General features: G+C 40.9%; 1 protein-coding gene across 10 annotated transcripts in view; it reads left to right on the top strand.

Moving 5' to 3' along the window:
- Window positions 1-18,992, top strand: part of ASAP1 (ArfGAP with SH3 domain, ankyrin repeat and PH domain 1) — a 336,296-nt gene that overhangs the window by 220,208 nt on the left and 97,096 nt on the right. For all 10 annotated transcript variants that reach the window (XM_073230149.1, XM_037020669.2, XM_073230147.1 and 7 more), the window contains 2 exons: window positions 14,955-15,029; window positions 15,538-15,587. In XM_073230149.1, the coding sequence (XP_073086250.1) occupies window positions 14,955-15,029; window positions 15,538-15,587 (125 nt within the window). The remainder of the gene's footprint in view (window positions 1-14,954; window positions 15,030-15,537; window positions 15,588-18,992) is intronic.

Genomic DNA, 18,992 nt, shown 5'->3' with positions numbered 1-18,992 from the left:
GTCCACTACTCCCTAAAAGTGAAGTGATTCACTGTCTCTGAAGGGAACTTATTTGTCGTGTTTGGTATGTCTAGGAAATGCTGCCTCTTAGTGGTGAGAAGCCAGAGAAGTGTGCACATGATCTATTTTGTTGATGTTTTTAATGTTTGTGGCTAGGTTTTAAGTGCATGGGCTTTTATGTGAAGTACCTATCACAGCATATCATAATATTATGCTTAGTAAATAGTAGCACTTTTTTTTTTATTGACTGGAAGTGTTTCTGTAGTTGACTGACCTGTCTCTGAATTCATCCTTCCTCTAATTACAGATGCCTTTGTAATCGAAGCCAGCTCCAGACATAACAAATTATTTATTGTTCCTGGATTATATGCTGTTTCGTGCCTCCATGCCTTTAGACATTCTGTTCCTTCTACTTTGAATACACTTTAGTAGGTGACATATTAGTGATTCTTCACAATGCAACTTCCTTGTTAAACAAAGAAAGAAAAAGCAGATGATCTTGAGTTTTACCTGTTTCTAAGCATTTTTTGTTAATTATCTTCAATTTTTTCTTTTTTAACCATTGCAGGGAGATCAGCAAAGTAATTGTTTGCTCAACAGTACTGGGTTTACGCTCCTACCAGCATCAGGCCATCACTGCCCGTGGTCCTGACAAAAAAGTTGAGGAGTCACCAGATAATTGTTTTCATTTAATTACCAAACCACAAAAGGTGTAAAGTGGTGGATTGACATAGATGTAATAGATTTTCAGTTGACAAGGAAAACCATCTAAACCAAACCGTAAGAGCCCCAGTGTAGCAGTAGTTTTAGAAAATATATGTAAAACCTCTCGTAAGAGTAGCAGGAGGTGCCTGGAGGTCCTGCCAGGCCTTCCCATCGCCTCTGGCTCCCTCTCACCTCTGAGCCTTTGGACAGTTTATAGCTTGCGTAAGAGCCTGAGTCTCCGTTAACAGTCAGGGCAGTTATTGCCTCAGAACTGTTGAAGCAAAGATTTCTCCAGCTGCATAGCATTTCCTGTTTGCAATCAAATACAGGGTATTGTGGTTTAGGTTAAAGACTTTTTTATTTTTAATTTTTCTTCTTTTCTTCCCCCTCAAATGAGAATAACTGAAAATGTACAGGTTAGATCTAGATTTGTAGCGGATTGCTTCTCAAGCTTTTTTGAAATACTAAAAAATGTAGAGCGTGTTGGTGTGGTCATCCATAAATTGGTAGCTCCCAGACTAAATAATACATATTAAAAACCTTATCTTTTTACAAAATGGTAATCCATAATTGGAAAGTTTCAGCATTTGAACTGCCAGACATCTCCTCATGTCCTGACATGCTCTACTGCCAATTAATATTGTGGGACATTTCATGAAATGAGGTCTATCCATGTGGGTGGGAGGTTTTCTTTTTTCTGTCTGTTATAAGTTGTACATGTTTACTATAAAAAGCTAAGAAATATGAAGAAAATTTAAGAAAAGTATTATTATATAATTCTCACTTCTGTTTAATACTAATATTGTAGTATGGCCTTGAAACAATTTCATACATTTATACAAAGAAATACTGATAATTTTCTCTCTCTCTATATATGTGTGTGTTTGTGTATTATATATATATTATATGTAAATGACTGTTAAAGGAGACTCAGGCTCTTATGCAAGCTATATATCATTCAAGTCCACAACCTTAACCAAACCCTTAGAATTAGATATGTTTCAAAATTCAGAATTTTACAGATTTCAGAAGGTGTACAGGGCACATATGCCATATTTTATGAAATACCTCCACCCCACCATTGTCTTCTCAGGCAGTTCCTCATACTTAAACACAATTCTCTCTCTCAGGGAAACATGAAAGTATTCATATGAAGTGGAATGAAGAATTCCACCTCATTCAAATCAGAGCTTACCACCAAATGAATTCAGGTCAGGTCAGATTTTGAGGCCAAATGAGTTTTTGTTTTAAAAACAACCTTATATTAAACGTACTCTTTGCAGACTTTTTAAAAAATCTTGCCAGCTCTTCATGACATACAAATAAAATTCCCAAGTCACTTTAACGGGCTGCATAGTATTTCGTTATGACTAAACCATAACTGATTCTCTACATAGGATTTGAATTTTACATTCATCAATACCAGGTGTAGCTTGTCTTAAATACGTCCAATATACAGAAATCTTGGCATATGCAGGCTGAATTTTAAAACAGTTTATTTTTCTTTTAAGCATTTACATTAAAAGTGTTTTAAATAGGAAGTTCAAATAATGCATTTTAAATAGGATTGAATTTTCATCTTGTGAATTTGGCATGCAGTGAGTAACACTTTTCATTTACAGTTTGTGTCTTTGTGGTTGTCGAGTGTCATTCCATTTGAAACAGATGTACAGAACAGCATTTTGATGCTAGAAGAGACATGTTCTAAAACTGCAATTCTGTGAGAGAAGGAAGAGGGAAGAAAAGGGGGAGTGAGAAAAGCTGGCCTGGAGGGTGTCATTAGCCACTAGGGAGGACTGAATGTGGGGGAGAAAGTCGGCTGGTGCTCAAGTGCGTTAGGCTGCCCCTGACATGGCCTGTCAGTGTCTTGTAAAACAAAGGTAGTGCTGGTCTCACTCCAGAGCCTTCAGGACAGGTAGTTTTCATTATTTTTATGGTTAACTTTTGTTTATACAAATCATAACAATGGTGTGTATTTACAGTGTGCTTACTATGTGCCAGGTGCTGTTTTAAGCATTTTACATTTCATGTTAGCTATTACAGGCTAGGATATGCTGCGGTAATAAATTAACCCCGGATCTCCGTGGCTTAACCTAGAAAGGTTAACTTCTTTTTAGTGTCCCATGTCACCATGATCCACAGAGGGGATCTGCATCATACAGTGAAGGTGATCCAGGGGCCTCAGCGGGTGGGGGCTCCTGCATCTCAGCCAGGTTTGCCAGAGCAAAGGGACGGAAAGACTAGCCATCACATGAAGACTTGTCACAGGTGTCCCTGATGTGTTCGTTCATTGGTTCAAACCATGTTATTGGCCCCACTGGAAGGGGACCAGAAAATAGAAGGTAGCACATGGCGTGTTTGATGAGTATTACAGTTTCTGCCTCATCTACGTAATAGCCTCATTTTTAACTCAGTCAACCCTACCTAGTATCCATAATTCCCCTTATTTAACAACTGAGAAAACTGAGTCACAGAGCACTAAGTATCAGAGCTAGCATTCAAGCCCAAGTGATCCACTCCAGATGCTTTTAAGCAGGACTGCCTCTCAAAGTTTATGGGCATCCTTTTATAGACATAATATGAAGTTTATTTTGAATTTATATGATGAGTAGAAGGTAGTGATTTAAAGAATAGCAAGGAAAACAATGGCACAGATGTTACGAGAGTGAGGCAAACACTGTTTTGAGATAACTACAGCCTTTAATCTGTATGATCTTGGTCCCAGAAGCCTCCAGAGCTCCTGCCCAAGACCCATGTGTGGAGGCACATTAAGAAAAGCAAATGCAGGTACTTCCTGGCTTAAAATTGTGCCACACTCAGCCACATACTCCTGCCTTTGACCCCTTCCACTCTTCCATAAGTTCCCTTTTTCCATCCCAGACATGGCCACTAATCTGTTTTCTGCTAGTCTACCCACCTACCTGCTTTGTATTAAGTGTTCTATCTCAACCAATTTTGGATTTCTCTGTGGAATGTTGCCTCTGAGTCTTTCCTCACCTCCACTTACTGTAGCCCTCAGACAAGACCACCCACTCCAGACCCAAACTCTTGGGCAGATTCTACAGCCTAGCCAGGGTGCCTTCTTCTGGGTTGTCAGCCAGCACCAGGGAACACGGATCAGTGAGCCGAGCATGGGTGCGTATCAGGCTCCACTTGTATAGGCCAGGTGGCTGCTTTGAGCCATGTACACCTGTGTAACTGTGCAGTGACCATGCTGGGCCCTCTTGCCTGGCAACGAGGGTATCAGAGTGTGAGATGCCTTTCCCAAAGTTTTTCTTGAAACACTTAATCCCATGCCTGTTCTTTGACAAGAGTCCAGATAGGAAAAGCATTACATTTTGCCCTTAGAGATTTACAGTGCATATTTGTATATTAAAGACTTAGGGACATCTTACAAAAAAAAAAGACCTGTCCAATTCAATGCTTTCCTGGTTTGACCAGAGGCTTTCTCGTGTAAGAAGCATTGACTTCCCAGGCTTTGACCACTTTGAGCAATGCTGATTTAGATATTTTGCTGGATCAAGTAATCTATTTCACTTGTATTTATTCATTTTAATTTTATTCCATTTCATGTCTGCTCATCTAGAACTTAATTCTTATTTATACTTCAATATGTAATTCTGATTACTTAATCTAGTTGCTTCTTTCCACTTCGCCGCTTTATTTTAGATTATATGCTTTGGTGCCTTGGCTACCTTTAGGTTTCAACGTGAAGAAACAGCCTACTGATTTAGTCTTGAACTGGTAGCTTACTCTGTCTTCCACTGAAATGAATAGAGCCTTTGATTGCCTTATTGCCCAGCTGTGTTAAGCAATTGCAAGTTCAGAGAGACAGTAGAAGTAGCATGACTTTGAGGTCAGATAAAATTAAGTCCAAATCTCTGCTACACCATTTCCCAAGCAAGGTCACTAGAGACAAAATCATTTATTCACTCACTCACTCACTCATTCAGCCCACAAAGCAGGGATATCAAGAAAGGCTTCAGAGAAGAGAGACACTTGAGCTAATCCATAAATAATTAACAGATATTTAGAAACCTTGTGGAGACTCTTTGCCTTGAATAGAAGCATTTAACAGCATTAGCATTTGTTGATACACTTGATATTCAGAGAGTAAGGTGAAAATCTGTGTATTCTTAAGAAAAGAAATGATTTTCTAAATTGTGGCCTTGACTCAGTGAGCATTTATTACTCTATTCCAGGGCTCTGTGCTAAGCTTGACTGTCACTTTCTGTTGATGAGATTGCTTATAGAGAATATCTTAATAGTTTACACTAAAGTGCTACTTCATTTTATAAGGGAAGATGGACAGGGTATAGGACAAGAGTTTTAAAACTTCCTGCTTTTTGTTGCCTGCAAGTAGAGAAAGCTTACATGGTTCCTGGCAGCAGTTGGTGTCACAGGGTCTTTTTCTGCAAGGATGGCCTGGAAGTAAAGTAGCTGATGCTGAATATCAGTTACCATTTAGATAAATTCTTTGAATTTTAAAAGCTTCAATGAGAATCAAGGGAAAACGAGTCTTAAAACATGAAGAACCAAACAGAGCAGGCAGGTCAGGCAGAAGGAACAACATGTCTGTTCTCATATCAGTTAAATGAAAACCATGTCTGTGGTGGGTATTACCATGACCTCCTGGCATGTGATAAGCCCTAAAGGCTTGTACACATTTTTAATTTTATTTACTTTATTTTATTTTATTTTATTTTATTTTATTTTATTTTATTTTTTGGTGGCTTTTTTTAATCAAAGCATCCTTGATATACAATCTTATGTTGGTTTCAAATATACAACACAGTGGTTCAACAGTTACCCATATTATGAAATCCTCACCCTCTGTAGTGCAGTTATTATCTATCAATGTAGTAAGATGTTATAGAATTATTAACACATTTATTTTATTAGATATTTAAATTTACTTCCTAAGAAAAGGTTTGTTGTAAAACATACAATGTATGGCAAAGATGTTCAGTGAAGGCAAAAAAATGTGACTTGGTATCACTTATAATATGGTCGTACTATAGTTTAAATATAGCAATTTTAGGTGACATGTAGGGAAATGAAATTAATGTCTGAAAGTTGGTTGGGAGCTGATGAATCATTTCAAGCACAGTAAAGACATCCTGATCTTAAGGATCCTTAAGATCAGGATGTATTTTTTAAACCAAGGCCTAGGCATATAGGCTTTTTTTCCCCTTCTTCTTTCCCGTTTATCCTGGGCTTACACATCCTAGCTAACCACCTTTTCTTATAATTATCCTCAAAGGAAATCAGGTGCTGCACTTATTGCAAAGGACAATAGTGCTTTCATTTTCATTCTTGATGTAGGAGATGATGTTAAATCTAACCCCTCATTTAGTTCAATCGAATTAGACAAAATATAATTGCATTATTTTACATTAAGGAATTCTTATATTCCTCAATACTCCTACACCTACCCATTTTTCTCTGTAGAACGTCTAGTAGAACTGTGTCTTCTGTAATTCTGTCTTGTCAGTTCCTGATGCCTTCAGAATAATGGTATAATTTGTTTCCCACTTTTCCTTAGTTTTTTCCAGAGCAGTCGCTCACCTTTTTTCCTTCTTTATAATAATTTTGTCTTGGGCCTTAGGCAAGTGATTTCCACTTTTTGACTGTAGGCCCTTCCTGCTTTACAGGAACCTTGGTTTTCCTTCTGCTTTGGACAGCCCTTGGCCTAAAGCAGTGGTGCCCTACCTGGTCTTTGCATCCGTCTCACCTGCAGAGCTTGTTTAAATGTAGGTAGTTGGGCTCCACCCTGAGAATGTCTGACTAGTAGGTTTGAGACTTGCTTTCTACTGAGTTTTTAAGTGACGCTAAAACCCTGTTGATCGTTTTGAGAACCACTCCCAGGGATTCTGGTATCAGAGATGCAGAATTGGCTAGTGTAACAGAAGCTGTAACTTTTTTCCTCTAAGTTCACTACCTAGTTAATTATTCTTTCATACCTGCCATCTGGTTTGTATCTTGTATTAATAAGTAACAAGTTGAATGAGAAATAGGCTGCCTGTTGATTATATCGCCCTCTTGTGTTTCTGCTCTGTTTCTTTTAAATAACTTTCTGGATAAGAAATAATACCAGTTCATTGTTCAAAACTTAGAAAATACAGGGGGGAAAATGACTTAAATAAAAATCACCAATGACTTTCTATGCACCTTTAAAGAGTTGAGGTATATCTGTATTTATATTATGTATATCTTCTTTTTTCCTATTTATACATTCATCTTTTTTCTTATGTGTATTTTTTGTTATATAATATTTTAACAACATTGGTTTCATCCTCTAGTACTATTTTATAACCCGATTTTTCACTTCTTTATATATTTTGAAAATGTTTTCTTGTTTCATAAAATACTGCAGCCTGAGATCCTCTGTTTAAATGGAAACATACAACCTCCTGAAGCAGAGTTGCTCTGACTGAAGTAGCGTCGGAGTTGGAGCCTCCCCCCCATTACCAGTGACTGTTCCCTGTCAAGAGGGGTCTGCAGAACCCAGAGGCAATGTCCATGACTTCGTTTCTAACAGCTGCGTAGAATGCTCATCACTTGCACCATAACTAATTTACACAGTCTCCTATTTTGAGCATTTCCACTGTTCCCATTTTTTTCACTGTTTAGAATAATAGTTGAGAGCATCAGTTGAAATCTCTGTTACATGCCACGAAGGTGTATTATTGAAAGGCTGGTGCTCTTTACTGCACAAATTCAGTTTGTATGTTTTCATTTCCTTTGCCTTCTTCACTATTGTTTGAGTCCGTTAGGAAACAGGGAGAAGCTGCCTGTAGCCCAAGGCCCTGGTAGTCATAGCAGTCCTTGTTCTGGTCAAATTAAGAAGCTCACTTTCTTGAGATATTTCAGATTTTATCAAAAGTTTGTATTGTGACAGAAATTTTAGGGTGGTCATGGTGTAATATGTCAAAAAATTTTGGGTTTTGATTGGAATTACACCTTGACCCTTCTAACTCTTCAGCATTTGCTGCAGAATTATTTAGTTATTGCTGTATGTGTTACCTTGGGCTGGGGGTGGGCCAGAGCCCCCCTCTGCCCTAGAGGCAGTGTGAGGTCTCTCTGTAGCTTTTCAGTGAGTTGGTCTGGACTGTTTCCTATGTGCTGTTGTATCTCCATAGCTCATTTTAAGCTATAGAAATTTATAACAGGAAGGTACATTAGAGACCTTAGCAGACCTCTGATTTTGTGGATGGCAGAAATGAGAAGTGACTGACATACACCTGCACAGCCAGATGAGGCAGGTTCTAGGCTGGAACACCCTTCTTCCCCAGCTGCTGGACAGAAGGCACCCTTGGTCTGTCACCCCCAGCTGTATCTTGGGAGCAGTTCTAACCTTGTATCCTTCTCCTAAGTCCGTCCCTACCTCCCCCCGCCTTCCATTCTAGAGCCAAGCACTCCAGGAAGACCAAAACTGGCTCAGATTCTGTAACACTTGAGTCCCAGAACAGCTTGCCTGGTTTGGAGAATTCATTTGTACATCCATTTACTCAAGCATCAAGCATTTAGTATACATGACATGTCTACACTGTTCTAGGGGATTGATGTAACACAGTGGTAAGCAAAACAGTCTTAGCTCCTGCCTTCAAGAAGCTTTGCTGTTGACAGTAAAGAAACAAGTGAGTATAAAATGCAGTATTCTCTGAAAGCAAGCCTGTTCTGCTTAGTGAAGACTATTGGAGACTAGGAAGGAGAGACCTATTTAGAATGGTGAAGATTGCACTAAGGAAGTGCCACAGAGACAGGAAGAAATAGCTCTTTGCCAAGAGCCAGAGGAAGAGTGGTCCAGACAGATGGGAAAGCATGCAAAGGGGGAGAGAGCTTGGTGGGTCAAGAAGCCGAAAAAGGGCAGGCATGGTTGGCAATGTCATGGGAATGGGTAGAGGGGCTTATGAGAGGTTGCCAGAGCCAGACCTAAATTGGAAGGTTGGGTTTCAATCGAGTTCCATGAGAAGGCAGTGATGGGTTTTAAGTAGGAGAGTGATATGATCTGGTGATCACTTTAAAAGATCATTCTAACAGTGTGACTCAGGAAATAAGAATGGCCCTTGGAGTCAGTAAAAACCTTAATTAAAAACCTGACCATCTGCTTACTCACTCTTCAACCTTGAACAAATTGCTTAACCTCTCCAGACCTGTTACCTCATTAGCTGGGTGAGACTAAGCCCCATCTTACAGAGCTGGTGAACAGTAACTTTAAACAGCATATATTAAACACAGTGCCACCTGACATTTTAATAAATCTAATTCAGGCTGCTCTGCCTAGATTAAAACATGGTATAATAGGATACATGTCTTACAGTTTGTACAGACTGCCTTGTAGAATGAGGCAGGGGAACAAGAACTACACAACTTAACAGAGGATAGAATGTGGTGCAATATGAGGGACATCTGGGAGCCCCCCACCCTCCTGCCACCCCAGCCTCTCAGAAGACCTATTCTAGTATCTGAAATGCTAACACTGTAATTTTTCCACTACTACTGAGCTTTTCAAATATAAGAAAATGAACCAGTTGCACTGTATTGAGAGTCTGTGTTGTGCCAGGTGTTTTGCATGCATAGCACCCAGTATCTGTAATTCACATGGTCACCTTAGCAGCTTAGAGCGGTGTGCTTATCATTCCCACTTAATAGGCAAGGAGACCAAGTTTCTTAAAGGTTAAATGACTTGCCCAAACATGTATGTCACCCACTTGAGCATGTGAGCTCTCAGCCCTGGGGTAGCGGAGAAAATGAGCTGTTACAAATCCCTGAGCAGCACGTGAGGTGGTACCAGTCACTCTCATCTGTGTTGGATTTGTAAGTGCCCTAAATCTGTGAGCAGTAATGTTCGTTTCCCCTTAATGCATATGCAACCTGATAAAATCAGGCTTAGTTTAGCAGGACAGTAATTGCAAATAATAACTGTTAATCCATGTACAGAGTATGTTATAGTCTTCAAACATTCTGATACATTCAAGAAGATAGTGCTCTGAACAGTTCACCAAAGTTGCAGTTAGACCTGGTTTGTGGTTTGGCCCCTCCACTTAACCATTGAGCTTGTTTGAATGCGGTATTTCATCATGCCTTGTAGGGTTATGGGAGCAGCCAGTGGAGCAATGTGTTTAATAGCAGGCAGCCCTGGGGCCTGCTGCCCAGTGGGACCTTCCTTGGCGTTAATTCTCTGTGATTCTCTCCCACCAGCCCCATTTCAAAATCAGAAACCTGGTCAGTAAGGTTAAATGGTTTGCGCAAAGTCACCCAGGCCTGGAGAGATGAGTGGCTGCCTGCCTCTGGCCTCTGAGCTCATGCTGAGAGCTCTTTCCTCCATATCGTAATACCCTGGAAACCGGCCTCATGACAAGGCACCGGTTAAATAGCTTCAAGGTCCTCAGTCCCTCTCTAGGGCATGAAGGAGTTAACACACCAGCCAGAATGCCTCATTTATACCAGGGATCGTATATTTAACTGCTGGGAGCTGGCTCATTGTTTTAATTGGATTTTCCAATGTGTTGAGCAAGTCAGCAGATTTGCATTAGTCTTCCTTAGAGTCAAACTCTTACTGTCTGTAGAAGGGAAGGAAAGAGAACCAATGGGCAGTGAAGAGAGAATGTCAGACTTAATGCAGGATGACAAAGTAAGCAAATTATGTCCTCATTGATCGATGGATGGATACAGTCACACGCACGTGTAGGTGTTGTAGGGGGCTGGTTGTAGAGGTGTGCTACTGAGCTGCTGGCCTTGTACCTGTGCTCTGGGAGCACGACACAGCCACTCAGCTGACAGGGAGCCAGAAATGACAGGGCAGTGTGACGACCTCCAACGGCTTCTTGTCTCCAGTCAGCTCTTGAATCCGGTCAGTTAGTGAACAGAATAGATGAGATGCCTTCCCTTAAGAAGCATACCTTCTAGAGGAAAGATAGCTGATAAGTCATTTCATTTTGTGGTAAAATTACAAAGGACTAAAAAAAAAAAAAAATCAGGGCAAGAGGATATGTGTGTGTTTATAGAGAGGAAAATTTTATAAAGTCATCTCAGTGGCCTAGATTACAGGGACAGTTTGTATAAAGTCTAGTAGTGTCTAAGCAGATGTAAGGAATAAGTGGTTATTCTTTCAAAGCCAATAATAATTATACAGTTTATTTGCTTAAACCAGTCACTTTTGCATAATGAAAGAATCCACTCAGCTTCCTCCTGTCTGATTTAGTACAAATTTCTGACTGGACTTGATGTATATACTCACAGGAGGAATTTCCCTTTTGTAAGGAAGGAAACAAACAGCAGTTTGTTTGGAAAGCAAATATATTTACCACCTCACCATCATTCCCGGACCGGTTTTTAATGTGTTGCTTGTGTAATAAACTGGAAGAAGATGTATTTAAGGAAAACATACTCTTCTTGAGTGGTGTACTTATGTTAATTCAGTTTCATCATTAAAGGAGAGGAAATAATTGGCAGTTGGGTAAATGGGAATGGAGCCATCAATAGAATTTTAGAAAAACTGAAATAATGATAATAGATATGAAAGGCTTTTTAAAAGTTGATTGAAAAAGACTTTTAAGAAATTCACTGAAAGGTAATGAAGGTGATACAAGAAGTCTATCCAGCCATATTATTATGGTATTATGTTGGCCACATTGCAGTTGCCTGTGGAGATGGCTTTTGTTACACACAGTTTGCAAGTCTTGCTCAGACCATGCACAAAAAGGATTCCTGAAAGAGCTAGAACATTTTAAAAAAACAGAAAAATTACAGAATCCTGTAACGATGGAGTTACGTAATCCATCTCTGTCACACAGTAATACCTTAAAATATCTGAGAAAACCGGTTTTCTCTTCATTGAGATCTCCGAGGAAGGAAATTTTGGTTTACCCCTAAGTAAATATTTCCTAAAAGTTTCCTCTTCTTGAAATTAGCCTGTTATCTCTTTGACTTCTCTGTATACCTTTATTGTAATGGGTAATTACTGTTTGCTTTTCACTTAAACAACCTCCTTTGCCAGTTTTTGTAAATTAATCTACTTTCTCCTGGGAAGTAAGTGGAGGAGAGTTTAAGTATTGCATTTCTTTTTTCAGTGGCTATTTCATAGGCTCATCTCTGGGAAGATTCTTAAATCATAATACACGGTATTTTGCCCCTTCTTGGTTTCTTCAGGCCCCAGGAGTATGTATGTGGATAACCACAAAGAAATTCTTAATTCTTAGGGTTTTCCATCAGTGCTTCTGTAGTTCCCCACCCCCTGCCCCATGCCTAACTATGATGACAACACTGAAAGGTTACGTTGTGTGTTTTGTTGTGTGGTCAGTATATGGCTTTTGAGGGACTTTTCCTTCCGAACAACCCCCACATTCAGTACTAACCACAGTTTCACAATTTTTTTTTACTGTTACTTTGTAATACAGCCTTCAGATCAAGGTGGCAAAAACATTAATATGGTTTTTTCTTTCCGGCTTCATTTCACAAAGGATTTGAGGCATTGGTGAAAACCCTGATGTAGGACTAAAAGCTAAAAATGGTTTGGAGTCACTGTTGTTCCATCTTTTGTTTTAGAATTTTTACTGTTTTGAATAAACAATAAAATACCTTAAAAATTTTTTTAATGCAAAAACATACTCAGTAAAAGGCTTCTGTCCCCCCTCCCCCCTTGCCTACCAGTTTCCATACCTGGAGGGAACCAGTGTCAGCTGTTTACTCTTATATCCTTTCAGGAATTATTCAAGTATTAACATATTTTTACTTCTTTTTATATGAAACCTTGTACACCATGAATACTGTTTTACCCTTTGCTTTTATCATGTAATAACTTCTCTTGGAGATATTCCAACATTAAACATAAAGAACTTTATCTCATTTTTATGGCTTTTGTTTGGAACTTCCATAATTTTTTCAGCCAGTCCCCTATTGCTAAGCACCTACCTTTTCCACCAGTATAAGCAGTCCTGTAGACAGGACCTTGTACACATATGATTCTCTATTTCCTTCATCCTATAAATACTGAGCACCTAACGTGTGCTAGACAGTGTTCTCAATCCTGGAAATACAGCAGTGACATACAGACCCTCCCCTCAAAGAGCTTCCATTCAAATTGGGGACACAGCAAACAAAAAGGAAACAAATTACATATATAAATGGCGAGGACTGGGAAGTGTTTTGAAGGAAATAATACAACGCTGTCTACAGAGGAAAGTCAGGTACTTGCCGGATGAGTGCAGAGTAGATTGGGCCCCTGCCTGACGTACCTACTGCCCACACGTACTCCTAAGATCCACAGGGTATCTTCATGCAGGCAGATGCAGGGGGCTTGTGTCGCGGGAATGAGGTTGTTAAGGACACAGAGCAAAGTATTATTCCAGCCAACCATCTAGGGCAGATGATGAGTCCTATTCATCTTTGTTTTTTCCATCTTATACCCAAGGCTGGTGTTTTCAACCTCTTTTTTTCTCTCTCTCTGTTATTATCTGCAAACCTGCCCCAAGGAACCGTTTTAAAGACTTTTTTTTTTAACTAATCACTTTCCCCATGAAATTTCAATACCACAAATATACTCTCCATTAGTTCACTCTGGCTCTTTGAAAGCCACACCATTATAGTATCTAAGATTTTTTTTCGCCCCATTCCCCAAGAACCAATGCCCTTCACTTCACAGAACATACACTCAGAATCTGTGGCTTCTGGCTGCCGACCACCTGCCAGCCAGGCTGTTTCTCCATACGGGTCGTGGTGATACTGCTGGGTGGAACTGTGTTGGTAGGAACTTCCTGTCTGGTGGTGTGCACTGGAAACTTCCCTTGTGTTTAAAACTGGTGGCCAGGGAGGGCAGGGAGGTAGAATGACTTGTGGACTGCAGGGCAGGGAGCCAGGATAAGGACAGCAGGAAAAGGTTAGAGAGCAGTTGAGGGCCACAAGAAAATCTCCCTGGCCTGCCCCTCTCTCTGTCCCACATTGCCTTTTTGTTATTTAACATCCTGCAGGATTTTAAAAATAAACATGTATTCAGCACTTGCTAGGTGTCAGGGAGCAAGCTGACACTTTCCACGTGCATTAACTCATTCCGTCTTCACAGCAGCCATCCGCAACAGGTCTGGCATCCCACATGTAGTTGAGAGGGTCACGCACAGAACCCATCTTTGTTCCTCTGCCTCTGCAGCACTTGGAATGTCATACTGTGGTAGAGTTGGTTGCATACTTAGGACTGCCTCTGTCCCTACCAAGGATGCGGGATCTCTAAAGGCAGGAACAGTGTTGTGCTTGTACTTGCCCGCCCAGCTGCTAGCACACTGGGTGTCACTGAACAGCTATTTGGTAAATGATTGATGAAGATGGATGGACAGGTGGACTGACAAATAAATACATGCTCACACATGAGTAAAATTATTTCTTGAAAGAGGGAACCCAGCAACCTCTCCACCTGTAACCTGGCTTTGTGGGTCACTGCAGTCTTGGCTCCACGCTACTAAAGATGATTTCACCAGTAAACCTGGAGGTCTTCTTGAAGACAGACCATGTTTGAAACTCACTTACCTTTTCAGTACTTGACCATCCCTCCCTTGGATTCTCTTCCTCCCTTCTCTCCAGCTGAGTGTGAGCTCCGTCCCCTGTCCTCTGTAGGCTCTTTTGTTCCATCTTAAAATCAAGGAGAGCAGGCCACTTCTTGGCAATGCTGAAAAAAACCTGCACCTGGCTGCGGACTGCTCTTGCTAAATGGCTTGTCTTTGTAGTGGAGTCTGGGCACAGAGGATACAGTGGTGAGCAGGACAGTCAAGGTCCCTGCCCTCATTGAGCTGAGGTGCCGGTGGGGAGATGAGGTACGCATATAAACAAACAGGGCAACTTAAGGTAGCAATAAATGCCAGGAAGAATATAAAAGGGGCATGGTGAAAGCCAGGTGTGTAGTCCCCTCGATACTCTGACAGCATTTGAAGAAAAGTCTGATGAAGATCCTCCATTTCAGTAGGGGGAGCAGTGAAAGGTCTGAAAGACTGAGAAATTGTCCAGGTGTCCGTCCGCTGCAGCCGAGCGGCTTAGAGCACAGGCTCTGGAGCCACACGGCCCAGGTTCACACTGCAGCGCTCTGCCCACATGCTGCACAGCAGGGCCACCTGCACCACCCAACTGTGGAGGGCCCTGCAGGTTCCGCGAGGGGGTGGTGCAAAGCCCGCCCGCAGCCTGGCGTGTGGAAGGCACAGTGGCTAATCTTAACTGTTCTGTAGGCACTTTCTTGTTTGACTGTTTCCGTCTTTGCTTTTCAGCTCCAGGGTCTGAGCCACAATGTGATCTTCACCTTGGATTCCTTGTTAAAAGGGGACCTAAAAGGAGTCAAAGGAGTAAGTGTCGAGAAATGGGATTCTCACTTTAACTGGAAAGGATTGATTTTATTTCTCTTTTAAGATCACAGTGGTATTTACGTTTGAAAGGTACTCTGAATATATTTAGCATAAAAAAATGTTTGGAATATGATGATTGGAAAAAGATGTACCACTTCGCATAATATTTTTGACTGAAGAACAAGATGAGACACTTTTGGGGATGTCGGTGAGAACCGATGCGGGCAGAGGAGAGTCTGTGCCTCGATGCAGGCGCCCCCCCCCCCCCTGCTGCAACCCTGTGGACCCGCCTCTCGGAGCCGCAGGGTCCTGCTGCGTGGACCCGGCTGGAAGGCTTGGCCTCCCAACTCTCAGCGTCTCATGCATGATCGATGATGCGATGTGTGTGGAAATGTCTGGTGTAAAATTCCAGGTGTTCTATGGAGGAAAGCATTTTTGCTAAGTTGTTATTTCAAAATTATTTGCCTTTCAACAGGAGTAAATTCAACTTCATTTTCTCTTTTCTAAGGATCTCAAGAAGCCATTTGACAAAGCTTGGAAAGATTATGAGACGAAGTTGTAAGTGGCTTTTTGTTTTGTGTTTCTTTCATAATCATGAGTGTCTTAAGAAAAAGTCAACTGGAGGAAGGACAGAACCCTTAACTAGTATCTTCTGGGCAAACAATTGTTGAGTCTGACCTTATGAGGCCTGAGAGGGCGGGTACACTGACCCAAGTGAAGTGGCCCCACCTCTCCTGTGGTGTCTGGGGTGAGGTGCACTTTCACCCCCAAGTACTTCAGCCCTCGTGGCTGGTGACAGTAACTGTCAAGCTGGAGATGTGCGACTGCTACAACTTTTCTTTCATCACGTAAGTATAAACCATTTACATTCCTCCACAGCATAGCAATTGGGTAATAATAAAAATAATAGCCAGTATTGATGACCTGTTTTTGCCTGCTGGCGCCTGTACAAAATCTTTTACATGAGTGACCTCCTCATAACAATCCTGTGAATGTGCATCTTTCACTGTTGAGAGACCAGGGAAGCCTAGAGAGGCTAAGGAGACTGCAGGTGTACAGCTGGCTGGGTGTGGTCATCCCCACCCTGTAAGGACCACACCCCCACCCAGTACTGTTGTAACTCTGGGACATTTGTAACCCCAGGTGCTGTGTAGGGGGTGAGAGAAGTGTATTTAAAGCATTTGATGAAAATCCAACTGTAAACTTGGGTAACTATAAACATAAGGGAATCAAAGTATTTCCGTAGACAGCAATAACAGCAGAATGAACACAAACAAAAGGAAAACAAATTCAGGGCTCAGTATTTTTTGCCAAACTGCTTTTGTAATTGCTTATGTAAGAAGTGCATTGTTGGGGACTTGCTGCCATAGGATTACTTGTGTTCATTGACAGTTACAAATGCAGCTGAGAACAAAAAGGTTCTTAAAATGGTCAAATGATGTAAATGAATGCTGTGGGCCATCCTGACCTTCTGTATGAAAGTGGGTCAAGAGTGCTTACTCTTGTGAGTTAAGTGCTGTCCTGCCCAGAGGCAACTGTGTGCACTTGGAACAAACTAGAACTTGAGTATTTAAGAAAGGGGCCAGGGATCCACAAAAGGGGAGGGAAAGCCTTGCCCCAGACTTGTAGAAAGTCTCTCCTTTGTGAGACAATGAGTTACCCTACCAGATACAACATATGCTTTGTCAGCGAGCCTACTACCAATATTAGGTGTACTGACTATATTGATAGGAAGATCTGTTGGATGAAGACCATAAGTGCCTGGTGGTCAGTATTGCGAACATCAGAGAACCTCAAGCATTCTCACATGGGCTCTTGAGGACTCTTCTCACATGACATATGGGCTTGCCTGGCTGTTCACTCGTCTGTATAGTCCTGTAGACTCTGAACTCCTGGAGGGCAGGGACCGTGTTGTCCACGTGTGTGGTGTTAATCTCCTGTGCTTGTGAGTCTGGCACATAGCTGGTGCACAGGGCGTATTTATTGAAGGAGTAAAGGAATTATCCAGACCTAGAAATGTATAATAGGAATAGTGAGTTGACCAGGTCCTGATTTTCGACTTCAGTAGGAAGACTTTGGTTATTTTTGTTTTTTAATAAATCCTGTCAAATTATTTTCCTAAGATAGGCTTTTTTTGTCACTGACATATAATAGTGCAGGAAGAAAAAAAACACAAGCATTTGTCCATTTAGTGTAATAGGACTTACTCAGTTATGAGTTATAGAAAACAAAATGACTTAATGCAAAGAAAAAAAGTTAATTCGTTAGCTTCACTGATCAAGGAGAGTGGTCTGTGGTTCTCCATTTAGAACTCAGGAGGCAGGGAGCTGTGATGGTTAAGACCACAGATGAGGGAATTAGGAGTCCTTGTGGGGAATCTCAGCTGTGCCATTTGCCAGTTTTCTGACCTTGAGCCAAGATACTCTGATGGTGCTTGTGAAATAGTATAACCGTTACCTCACTCTCACGGTTTTTGTGAGAGCAAGACAAGGTAAGGTGTTGAGGTCATTGTCACAGTTGTCTAGTATTCAGTTGGCTCTCAAAAATAGTTCCTAATAAGTTTTTTAATTTAGTCAAAACAATACATGTACATAAAACAAAATACCAGATAATATTCTACCAGTAAAGGCTTAACTCTGCATATGATAGAAACCCCAGATATCAGTTGCTCCAGCACTAGTTTGTCAGAGGGTGCCCCATGTTCCAGGTAGATCAGATGCCTGTCACAGCTCTCCTCACACAGTGGGTGAACTTGTCTGGCTGTTCACTCATCTGCATTGTCCCCAGAATCTAAACTCAGTCAGTTCTTCTAATGATGAAGGGAAAGGTGTGTGTTCTCTGGGCCTCAAGTGTGCTTCCAGTGGGAAAGGCCGGTGGCAGTGGTGGCTGACCTGCCTCTCCCATTCTCCCAGCCTCCCCTCCGCACCTCCTCTCCCCAGTTGTTGATCTCCAGTTCCTCCATGTCCTTTGCCTTTTCTCTTGGTTCTCATGATGTGTTGCTGTGGAGATGAGGGTTTAGCTCTCCTGCACAGCCACCCCCAATTACATTCCCACCCTCTGTTCATCCAGTTTGATTAATACAACAATTTGTGGTTAAATCAGTTGTCAGTAATTAAATTGCCAATCGGAATGTTATATTATGATATTTCCATTCTTATAGAACAATTTTTGCCTTTTCTTATAGTACAATAATTGCCTTATTTCATTTGCATATTAGTTTTATATGGATCTTCCTTACACTTTTATTATCTTTTCCATCCAATGTCCAACACCTATTAATATTCTGTATACGAAGAACCTCACATATATATATTATTATGTGTGGGAGACATCCTTCCAGAGCTCTTTAGGTCAGTGATCCTGGGCAGCCCCCTACACAGTAGCTCTGCTGCTTCCACTTTCCTGGGAGAGCCCCACGTTTGGCTAGCACAGCATCTCCAATCATTTCTAAGAAACAGCCCTAAAGGAGACAGAATGCTCAGATTTTGACATGTCCAAAAATATCTTAATTCTGCTGTCACACAGAATGAGAGTTAGACTAAGTGTAAAATCCTAATTTTATAATAATTTTTTGCTCAAAATAGTGAAGGCATTGCACTGTTATTTCTGATTCCCATTTCTTTTTGTGTAACATGGGCATTTTGGGTTATCTTCAGTTAGAAAATGTTGAGGTCTCCTCTTTATAAAAGGTTTCACCAAGTTTGCTTGTGTGCCATGGTGTATGCATTGACCTTCTGTTTGTGATTTTTAGCTCTTCAGTTCTAGAAATTTTTCTTATTCCTCCCATCTGTTTTTCTTTTTACTCTCCTAAAGCTCCTCATCATATAACGTTGAACATTCTAAACTTTTCTTAATATTTTCTTCTCTTTTCTGTCCCATTTTTCTATATTACATTTTAAGTTATTTCTTCAACCTTTCTTCCCCCATTTCAGTTGACTTTTTTAATTTTGGTGGCCTTTTTGT

The sequence above is a fragment of the Manis javanica genome, chromosome 2 (assembly GCF_040802235.1).
Source record: "Manis javanica isolate MJ-LG chromosome 2, MJ_LKY, whole genome shotgun sequence".
Classification (NCBI taxonomy): domain Eukaryota; kingdom Metazoa; phylum Chordata; class Mammalia; order Pholidota; family Manidae; genus Manis; species Manis javanica.
Note: the sequence above shows the minus strand (reverse complement) of the source record. Positions and strands in the feature narration are given on the sequence as shown.